This window comes from Stegastes partitus, unplaced genomic scaffold (genome assembly GCF_000690725.1).
Source record: "Stegastes partitus isolate 25-593 unplaced genomic scaffold, Stegastes_partitus-1.0.2 Scaffold254, whole genome shotgun sequence".
Lineage (NCBI taxonomy): Eukaryota > Metazoa > Chordata > Actinopteri > Pomacentridae > Stegastes > Stegastes partitus.
In genome coordinates this window covers 420,885-432,683 of record NW_007577985.1, presented here as the reverse complement: position 1 = coordinate 432,683, position 11,799 = coordinate 420,885, and the positions used below count along the sequence as shown (strand labels likewise).

The following is an 11,799-nucleotide window of genomic DNA, read 5'->3' as shown; positions in this document are numbered from 1 at the left end:
TAAATCTGTACATTTTTCAGCCCAGACAGTCTAAACATCTAACACAACAACAATAAAAGTCTTTCTTTCTACTGTACTGAACTATTTACGAACGTTTTCAGTTCATTCCTGCAGTTTAAGAGGAGCAGGTCTGCTCAGCTGATTTACATACAAACTAATCTGATGCTGATTGACATGAGAATCCACATGAAACGGAGGCTGAGCCATGAACAGAGAGCACAGATCACCTTTATAGCAGTTTAATAGACTATTCTGTTTCATTCTGTCAATTAAAACTATCAGAGACTGCGTACAAACTGATACATGGCTCTGATAACATTTTATTAAATCGGAATCAGATCTAGCAGAATGTTTCTGTGCAGACTGCTGGAAACTGTCGGACTTTATTGCTGCTTTTTGTCTTTGCCTCCTGGTGTTAACGCTACCTGCTCTTGTACGCCTCCGATGTGAGGCGCAATTCATCTCAAATAATCCTAATGACAACATGCTAGAGAAAAATCCAAGGAATCATTAAAGTCTGTGGGATTCATCCTCTGGGGACCGTGAATGTCTGAATGAACTTTTAGGGCAGCTGATTACGTCAGTCTGCAGTGGAGGACAGGCTGAAAATTCAAACTATGCATTGGTTTCAGGCTTTTAAATGTAAAAGTTTGCTCTTTTTCTTAAATTTTAAATACATATTTACGTCAGACTCAACATTTTTCAGTCACAAAGGCCATTAAGGATGGACACGAGAAAATAATCAATACTTGTAATTGTAAATAAAACCTTCGTTCACCCAATTGCAAGCTTCCTAACTAAAGCAAGGCATGATTACAAGTCAAATCCCTGCAGCAACACACAAAAAAATGTATTCTTCACAGGATAAAATATAAAGTTTCAAACCCTTATTTCTTTTGTTTCTGTTTTGGACAGTTTGTCAGTTGCCTTGTCAGTTCTCAGCCGATAAATTCACATACTGTACCGTTTAGCCAAAGGCAACCTTTTTTTTAATTGAGCCAAGAGCTCAATTTCCTGATTGGAGCCATTTTTTATTTCCCGAGTCTGTGTGAAAGCGAAAAAAACCAACATTAACGAGACCCAAGTGCCTTCCGAAAGCCCAGAGCTGATCTGAGTTTAACAACATTTACAAACTGTGGCAGCGATGTTAAACGTGTGAAGTTACAGCTCCTGCAGAACAAGAATCTGAGATTACTCACTGAATCTGCCTTCCCTATTCGTCTCCATCCTTACCTGAGCGCCCGTCTCTCTGGATGTCCACATGGTGCCAGGCGCCATCGTTGACCTTCGCCTGCGTGGCCTTGACCTTGATGGTCCCGGAGCCCATGTCCAGCAGCAGGTACAGCCCTCCGTCCAGCAGCTCCACCGCAAAGAAGTCCACCTTGTTGTTCTTCTGGCCCTTGGCGTCCCGTCGGTCCTGAGGTTTGCCGTGCGTGAACAGTATCAGCCCGTTGGGTTCGGACGTGCGGAAATCGAAGGAGATGGAGCCCACGCGTTTGGTGTTCCACTTCGGCAAGGCCAGGTAGGAATCGGGGGTCTCAAAGTTGATGGGGTCGAGGGTGGGGACGTTTTCGCACTTGAAGACCACGTCGCCCTGGAGTTTCATCTTGGGGTCGACGATGCGGGCGAGGCGCGACAGCTCCAAGCGAATGTCGTTGTTCTTGTACACCACCTGGGGAAGACACAAAAGGGAGGATTCTCATATATGCAGGCAAGGGTAAGGACGACCATCCCAGTGAATTGTGCATTTTACTGTTTGGCTTATTCACAATCTGTCACTGTAGGACATAATTTGCCAAAGCTGTAATGGCTGGAGAAAAAATATTTATTTCTATATAAATGAATTGGACTCTATTGCAAACTGTAATATTATGGGATCGTTCTCTGGTTTTATTACATATCGCAGATTCGAGGACAGCCGGATCGATAAAACTAATATCTTCTAAGGTTTGTTTGTCTCAGTCATTTTCTATTTCTACTTCAATTTATCTGTGATGAAAAGGAGATTGTACACAAATGCATGACTGTATTTTCGTTCGATTGAACACCTACTGTCTGAGCGAAGTGTGAGAAAGTGATGGCTAAATCATTAGCCAGCCATTCCTGGTGATGTTCAGAACACCGGCCTGCATAAATGGAGGGTGAAACCTCGTGGGAGCATCTGCGACCCCGTGAGAATATACCCAATATCATACCTATTTACTCGCAATAAATTCACACCATCCCCCTAATCTGTCAAAGTAGAAAGCAGCTCCACATTATAGTCAAATACAACAAAATACCACAGAAAAGGGGAGCAGAATATTGTCAATTGGAATCCATTGATGCGGAAAATTAATGTTTTTTTTTTTTTTGTTTCCCCCCCACTTTCTGAGCAGGAAGACGGGCTTTTTCTGGTATATAGGGCAGTGTGTGTGCAGGAAACAGCAACACTGTTAGAGGGAGCACAGCTGTCAGCAAACAGATTTCACTGCTGTGGGATTACTGATAATCCTGGAAGATTTGACAGTAAATCAACACAGGTGACCCGAGCGCTGAGGAGGACTGACGAGAGGGGGACGGAGAGAGAGAGAGAGAGAGAAAAAGAGTTAAAAAAAAATACAAAATAAAACCAGTGGGGGGAACGAGACAGACGAGCTGGTGAGAATAAGAGTAGCAGCAGGGATGGAAACTGCACAAGAAAAAAAAAAAAAAAAACACGTCAGGAGGCAAATAGAGAGACAAAGAGGAGGAGATCTCAAAGATTAAACGCCGTAAGGCCAGTATGTGCTTGGAAAATATGCTTGCGCGAATGATAGTTTGCGTGTCTGTGTGTGTGTACAGTACAAACAAAGCGATGTAGCTGTCAATGCGGTTAACGACCACACTTAATCTCCCCAACACGAACACAACAAAATACTTACACACTGTCAGGCTTTGTTAATCTACTGGTAATGTACCACACATTACTAATTCAGTTAATTTCATTTTAAATGCAGTAAATGAAACCCCCTGCAACAATGCGTGCGCGAACAGAAAGCTACACTATGGAGGAAAATGCAGTTAAATGTAGGAGTTTAAACGTAAAGGAGATTTCATTGAGCAGAGGCTTCTGGCTTTTATTTTCAGTAAAGACCAGAACATGTGTCTAAGCTAAGTATCTTAGAATATATCCTCAGTTTATTTGCATGCAATGAATATATTGTCATCCTGCTCTACAGAATAATCCTTTTCATACGTTGCAATATCATAAGCCGGTGTACAACGAAGGTGCCACCTGCAGTAATGACGGTTTGTTTATTTCTGCCTAAAGCCTGTATTGGCCAGAAAATAGTAAAGGATATCTCTCAAATTGCTTGTTTTGTCCAGTACACAGTTTAAATAGGAAAAAAATGATTTTCTACTCAAATCAAACCACAACTGAGAAGCTGGAATGAGAAGATGTTTGACAAATCTGATCAAAGAGCTCATGTTATGCACATTTAAATGTTTATACTTTCATCATTGAGGTTTAATATAATATGATATCATCCTGTAATGTTTAAAAGAGGGCTGCAAGGTGCGCCGTGGTTAGCACTGTTGCCTCGCAGCAAGAAGGTTGCCGGTTCGCACCAGGATCTTTCTGCGTGGAGTTTGCATGTTCTCCCCGTGCAGCGTGGGTTCTCTCCGGGTTCTCCAGCTTCCTCCCACAGTCCAAAAACATGTTGAGGTTAATTGGTGATTCTAAATTGTCCGTAGGTGTGAATGTGAGTGTGCTTGGTTGTCTGTCTCTAAGTGTAGCCCTGTGATAGACTGGTGACCTGTCCAGGGTGTCCCCTGCCTTCACCCTAAGTCAGCTGGGATAGACTCCAGCCCCCCGTGACCCTCGTGAGGATTAAGCGGTGTATAGATAGTGGATGGATGGATGTTTAAAAGACATTTTATTTTACTCGTGTTGTACATTGCTAAGGCACCACTTCTCATTCTCTTATAGCGCCTGTCTCTTTAAGACCCTTCAGCCAATAAGCCCAGTCTGCTCTGATTGGTCAGCTGATGCAATGTAATGCTGGTGATGTAACATGGATGCTCGGGGACTAATGGAAGCTACCATTTGTTGAGGCTAGTTTTTCTTGAAGCAAAATCTGAACAAAGAGGAAAACTATTTTGACCTTGCTGATTATTTCACAGATAGTCTCACATGGCCAGCTCTGTCTCCACAGGACCTTGTCAGTGCTGAAGAATCGTCTGTTTCCACCTCATTGTCATTCTGCTATAGGCTGGGAATAGCACAGGATTGTTTGTATTTCTTTAAACCTATCACAGTAGTCTTTGGTGCTACTCAGCCCAGGATGCAGCAATGGTGCCCCCACAAATTAGTGACAGGGGAATTGTTTTGGTGGAACATTTGTACGCAGGAAGGCGAGCGCTGTCATTAAAATGGATATTTATGGACAGAACCAAGCAGGCCTTCCATACTGAATGACACAATCCCTCTGTAAAAGGTTGAAGTTTCTTATGGCAAAGGAAATTTTGAAAGCAGCAACACACAGACAGTGGACGAAGAAGGAACAGCCGTGTGCAATGTGTGATGGAAATGGCAGACTTATAGCTGCAGTCCACTTCTATAAAGTCAGACTAGTCCAGACTAAGTGACCTTTTAAAGGCCCCAAAAAGCTCTGACACACTAAGGCCTCATTTTCACGTAGCTCTGTTTCATTGTCTGTAATTCTGTAATACACAGATCCACAATAGTGTTCAACACATAGATACTATATTCTTTCCAAATGGAAACTTAGATAGAAACGCCACTGGAAAAGATGCTAATTTTAAAGAATATTGAGCATTACTGTGACAAAAACAGGGGCCAATAATGTGTGGTGGGGAAAAAGTGTTATGAAATATGTTGTTAAAAAACAACACTAAATACATTCTGTATATTACACAGTTAGCATGTGTTGAACAAGCTAAACTACAAACTTTGAGCTCGTGATAAGCATGTTAGCTGCAGGTTGTCTGGAATTCCACAAACACATCAGATATCATGAGATAGGAGTGAATGCAGTCGACTGCTTTCATACATAGAGATATTGAAAATGATTCCTAAAGGAAAGGGAATCCAAAAAGCATAGCATAGACTCATGAAGAAGTTACTAAAACAGATTAACAAAAATATGCCAATTAGTTTTTGTAGATTGATCATTTTAGCTCTACAAAGGACGGATGCATTTTTAAAAAGCTATCATAGTGTTGCTGTAAGTTTGTTGTAATTGTTTGCATATGATGATCAGCTAACCTCCTGATTTGAGAGAAAATTTACGCACGATTTCTGCACTATTATCAATCAGAAGCAGCAGTATTTGCTATTATTGCATTGCAGTTACCCAACTATCAAATTTAGTGCACACTGTGAAATTATCATAAGCGTCTGGTGATTTTGAAAATGTTATTTCACTGAAACGGTGCCCTGTAGCTCAAAACCCTTTTAGTTTTAACCGTCATTACTGATCTCTCCGAAACACTGATGTTTTTATGTGTTTTCTTCTGAAGCCAAATACCTTGCATTCCACTTTCAGCACGCTTTCAGACTACTCTTGGGCAAGAGAACAAACTGCATATTACATGAAAAGAGAACGAGAGAAGAAAGAGATCCTTTAATGCTGCTCATTTGCAATGGAGAAATTTGTTTTTTTTTTAATACCACTGTGATGTCACCGCGCAGCTCTTAGATGTAAATCGCTCAAACTTGCCAAAGTTCTAAGGCGCTCTGTCTACATCTTTGAGACAAGCAGAATTTTCTAGACGTGGAAAAATAATTAAGCTTTGTGATTCCCTTTCCATCAGAGGCACAACAGGTTGGTTTTTATACTCTGCAAACCCCCAGTTTGTCTGACTCATGAAAAACTTGCACTCTATTTTAATTTTCTTGACTCTGGAAAGTCTTTACAAACTCTCCCACGCACCGTAGTGTTATTCTGGGACATACTAATCTTCCCATCAACCATCCCTGATCTGTTTTGGGATTATGGTTTTGTCTGCCCTGCTGCAGCCTGATCAATAAGGTAATCGAAATGATGTTATAAAAGAGGAACTGACTACCACGGCTATATGTACCTCATCTTTTCCTTTGTTATGGCTGTGCTTTGCTACGCTATCCTTTTGCCTATCAACAGCCTTATGGGGGCCATTCATAATGCACACACTGGGGACTGTAACGACTCCATAAAGCCCAGATCTTCCATCTCTGCTCCGGGATGGCGTATTGATCGGGCCCTGGTAAGGCAACAAGGAGACGGGGGTGAGGGAAGGGCAGGTGGGTTGAAGAGCAGGGTATGAGCACGCAGACACAATCTCCTCCCTAATCTACTTCAGATCAGTGCTCATGTCCTTTTGGCCCCGACCACAGCTGCTGTCAGCTGCTGATTTAGCCCCAGTGTTAATGAAGAAGCAGGGTAATTCCACTAAAGTGCAGTAAGAGATTCACACACACAAGGTGCTCATAAAGCCTCTGCACAACAGACCGCCGCTCTCGCAAACAAAAATGACAAATACAAAAAAATGCAGCTGCGCCGACAGAAACACCACAAGATATTTCCTAGGGGCCTGTTGTTACCCGCTTCCTCGCACCGTGAGATGCCGAGGTAATGGAATTTTGTGTGCGGTGTTCAAAGCAACAAAAAAAAATGACATTTCAAAAACATAGCAGCAACATGTCTTTCAAGAAACAGTGTCCCAGCGACTCCGCAGGGGAGCGTCTTTGTGATTTGGGGGAAAATAACCTTTTAATGTGACAAAACAAAGCGGATAGTGCAAAGCTTGTTCAGACAGGTAGCCTCGGCTTTGCGGCGTGATACGCTGTTCGCTGCAACACGTACAGTACCCTCTGAAACACACACACACAGCGAGGCGTTATATTCGGTCTGTCACATGAACTTGCTCATGAGACACACTGTGAACGCCGCCGATGCTGCGGATTCACAGTTCACCCCGTCTTTACGCTTACAATCCCACCTTCATTTCCACCTATGTTTTGGCAGTTTGTCTTCAACTTCCTTCATTTTGAATCTGTTAAGTGTTAAATATATGCATTTGTGACTCAGAAATGCAGCACTGCATTCACAGCCGGTAAACAAATTGTCTTTTGTACCCTGACACACTGGGTTTTTCAGGCATCTGTCGCACAATGACGGGACATCAGTATACTTTCTGACAAAACTCTGTCTTTTTTTGTTTAATGACTGAAACTAGAGTATGATCGACACTCAGTGCTGTGCTTGATGGAGCTGGACCTGCACATTATTTGGATATTCATTTGTTGTGTAGGGTTCGGGCTATCAAAAACCTTCTTTTACTAGACAATATATGCTTTTTAATTGCGCTGTTAAAATGTGGAAATGTACATCTCATCTTGGGCGCTTGACATCCCTTATCACAGCAGTGAACGTCACGCTTCACTTCAGTTCACCTTGGCAGTTAGAGGGAAGGCAAAATGCCTTAAACCTCAGCTGCGTGGGAACACTTCAAATTGAGCGATGAAAAAGACAAAGGCAATGTGGCAAATATGCAATTTGAAGCTTTCCGACCAGGGTGGCACAACAAGCAGGAAAACCCCCCCTGAAGGCTGTAGGGTACTATTTGAAAATGTAAAAGACAGAAACCACACTAGAGACCATACACCACTGACCATGACTCATGGTTTTAGTCGGAATGGTAATTTTGGCATTTCTTGTCCAGACAAAAAAGGATGTCGATTTTGCAGCTGGTGCACTTTGGACATTGCCATTCTTTCCATCCATTCATCCATTTTCTGCCACTTACCAGGGGTCAGGGTGCATTGGCAGGATGTGAAGCATTTATTCCAGACATCCCACCCCCCAAAAACACTTTCTAGTTCCATTGCACAGCGTTCCTGGGTCAGATGAGATACGTAACCTGTCCAAGAATTTCTGGGTCTACCCTGAGGTTTCATTTCAGTTTACATGTACGAAAAAAGGTACCGTAATCAGATGCCCAATCCACCTCAGCTGACTCCTATTGATGCAAAGGAGGCAGCCATATTTGAATTTTGGTGATTTTCTGGTTAATTGTCCATCTCTACAAGCCAGCAAACTTTGTTTAACTTGTGTCTGTTGTCTCACTATGATGAAGCTGGGTTTATATGTAACAGCATCATTACGCATAAAAACATGGACTGACTTTGGGAAATAGTTGCAACTGATCTGATTAGTTACAATAAAAGCATAAGTAGCAATACAGGAACTTCTGGAGTCAAGGCAAATGATTGGCATGAAAGTCACAGCATGAAGGCGCCCCAGTTCAATGGCGGATGTGTTAGGATGCCGTGTGTTCTCGGTCCCCAGTTCCAATCCCGGTCGGGGACCATTTGCTGCCTTTCATTCCCCCGCTCCGTCTCCCAAACACTCCCTGTCCTTCGCACAGCTGTCACTGTCAAACATAAAGGCAAAAAAAAATGTCCAGCATCCAGGGCCTTGAGTAGCTCAGTGCTGGAGACGTCAGTCTATCTTTAAGATTTCTTCAGCTCACTGACTTCAATCAACCCTGCTGTGTCATGTCCCAAACACTGAACCTAAAACATTTCATCTCTGATCGCTACGACTGCATGCGAGACAACTGTGTTTTATTTTCGATGCTGGATTTTGCTTTGCGACGAGGGTTGCGGCAGAAGCATCGACCCGCGTCACTGGGTTTTCAACCTTCCCACCATAAACTTAGTCTGTCCATCATGTACAGCTTCTCCTCACTGATACAGACTTTCACCCTTCAAATGATTAAAGAATCTCAGGACTGTACCTTCTGGCTTGTATCACAGGGAAAACTCCCCAAGCGCCAAAGTGCCTTGTAGCGTTTTGTTTGTGTTCATTTTTTTATTTTCTTCAGCACTGTTTAGGTATAAATTGAACAGAAACTATGTGGTATAATATGAAGAACACACATTTTTTGCTATTCTTTTTCGTCTATGCCCTTTAACCAGTGATGAATTTTAAAATGTTGTCATGAATATATATTACTGATCAATACTGGTGCAATATTAACCCGCTAAAAAATATTTGATTTTAGATTAGCCGTACATGGTCACTGCTCCCAACTGAACTGAAACAAAAATCTGGTTTTGCATTGTTTGATAATCTGGCAAAATAAGAAACTCATATGATTAGGTCACAACTGTGTGCTGGTAGTAGGTGTCTAACACAGAAACATCTATTCACCGCCTCCAGCTTTGGCCAATAGAGAGAAACTTCATGGAAGAATTATTTTATTTTGTTTTTCTACCACTCCAAGACCAACACATTTACAGAAATAGAAGACCTGAATCGGTGAACTGCAGAAGGCGATGCAACAATTCAACGGCTAATGACTAAACATTGTCACAGAAATAAAATCCACACTGGGTTTTGAGCTCAACTATAGCTTCAACAGTACATACGTAGTTAATATAGCAACTGAATTTAACACTCAGGACAAGTACCTCCTTCAAGTATGACTCATGAATCAGTGAGGATGTATGTGAATCTGCTCAATGAATGCGTCACAGGACAAGAGTTGTTTCAATTCTTTTCGGGACCAGATGGGCCGAGGCTTATATGTACTTGATGTAATCCTCAGCCTGGGCACTAAAACGATAGCAAAATGTACCAGTCATAGGAAATTCAGATTGTTCAATAGAATGCTCAATGAACTTACACCAATGCATTGATGCAAACCAACTTGAAAGCACATAAAAACAAAACAAAGAAACTAAGTTTGGATACGTGAGCAAACCCCAAGCATGCTTCCTCATTTGCTCCCATATAGCATCATATCCCTGACAATGAAGCCCCTCAGCCATCCATTGCTCACACTGTTGGCTTGCATGCAGGTCTTCCAAGGTGTGCCAGTCCGTAGTCATCTAGGCCTCTTATTACCTCCGATCACACCCGCAGACTTCCCCTGGTGCAACTCTGTCTGTGCAAAATTATGTTCCTATACAACTAAACTGCAATTACATCTTGGGAGAAACAAACATGCTCTAAATAAATAGATCTAACAGTCGCTCCCTTTCAGCCAGGTAATTATAAATTAGATGAGTTGTGACTCGCCGCCCTGCTAACTCAAACATGTAGTGAATGGGTTTTACTTTTCAATATATATATTTTCCAGTATATATATATTTAATATTTTTTCTAAAACCTCAGTAGTTTTGGTGTCCAAACTTAGCCAAGCAGTGATCATTGTGAAACTTTTGGTATCTTAACCTAAACAACCTGAAAACCAAAAGTGACAAGCCAATAAGAAACTGGCGTCTGAGAAAAGTAGTCCCACGTGGGATGTGAAACCCGGGCTATGTCCGAAATCACTCCCTATGCCCTATATAGTGCACTATATAAGGTGCACGCCATTTTGTAGGGGTGTCTGAATGTTAAGTTACAAATGTTACACCCTATATAGTGCACTCAAAATATCCCACAATGCACCGTAAAAAGTAGTGTACAGCTGATGGTCACTAACCGAGCAATATGGACCGTCATGCATTGCGCGAAAGGAAATGGAAATGGAGATGAACGAGAGCGCGGAAAAATTCCCGTTTGTTTTGTTAAATTTTATTTTACCCGGACAGTGAACGTCGCTAAAGTTGCAGCGCTCGGTTGTGATTTGGACATACAACACCACTTTATTTAAATTGCTTTTAGTTACTGGATCCTGAAGAAACGCTCTCTCATCTGATATGTACAGCAAAATGACAATAAACTTGATTTAATTTGATTTCTTAGCTACGCAATTAACTGCTGTGTTGTGATGTGTTTGTACTACGCTGTTGCAGCACAAATCGCGGCTAGCGAGCGACGTAATTAATAGCTCGAGTAGTGTCCGAAATGATACTTTGCCGAGGTGCTCCCTATATCGTGCACTACATAGTGCACGATATAGGGAGCACTATATAGGGAGTAGGGAGTAGGGAGTGAGTGGGTGATTTCGGACACAGCCCTGGTCTCCTGGGTGAAAATCCTATTGCTGACTCCATCCTCCCCCCACCTCCTTATAGACTTTGTGACTCTAAAAGTGGAAGCCTTTCCTACAACGTCATAGGTGAGTAAATACATTTGTTTCAAGATGAAATTCCACCTCTTTGAAAATGAAAATCCAGTTTGGTTGTATAGGGATGTGATTTTGTTTGAGATAGTGTTTCCTGGTGGAGGCTGTGGCTGTCTGGGAGATGGGCTTCACAACCCTGTGCGCCCAACCACCTAAGTGAAACACCCTTGGTGGTCTGATCCAAAAGCTGACAGACTTGACGTATCCTTATCCTCAGCACAGTGGAGCAGCTTTGCCCTGGTGGCCCTCCAGTTTTACTTGTTTATCGAGGTATGATCAATCCTTATTTATTTTTATTTATGCACAGAATTTAGCTATTGGTGCATTTTTCATTATGGTGTTAACACTCAAGTTATTCCCAATGTCCTGTTATTGAACTGGTTATAGTGGTTGAATTCTAAATAAACCTTTTTCCCCCTGGTATTAATTAAAGATGGGTCTCTAAAAATGATCAATAACTATTGATATCGACTAAAATGAAACAGTTCATTGTGATAAATTTCTCATCTATATTGCCCCCAGCCTTATGGGATCCATACGGCTGGGGTACCTTGTTTGTATTTTTGTTTTATGTCTGACGTTTTCCCCCCCGAGACTATTTGGAATCTAACTCTTAACACAGAGCTATCTAAAAAAATCTAACAATGTGTGAGATATACGTTCCATAAAATGAAAACTATAGAAATAAAGTTTTAATAAGAAGAAAGTTAGTGCGAGATCATCTCATTAGTTGCATGCTAAGTATAATCCTGC

General features: G+C 41.9%; 1 protein-coding gene across 1 annotated transcript in view; it reads right to left on the bottom strand.

The window, feature by feature from the left end:
- Window positions 1–11,799, bottom strand: part of nrxn3b (neurexin 3b) — a gene marked incomplete at its 3' end in the record, with an annotated part of 274,338 nt that overhangs the window by 171,725 nt on the left and 90,814 nt on the right. The window contains exon 8 of the mRNA XM_008281996.1: window positions 1,234–1,672. Coding sequence (XP_008280218.1) covers window positions 1,234–1,672 — 439 coding nt within the window. The remainder of the gene's footprint in view (window positions 1–1,233; window positions 1,673–11,799) is intronic.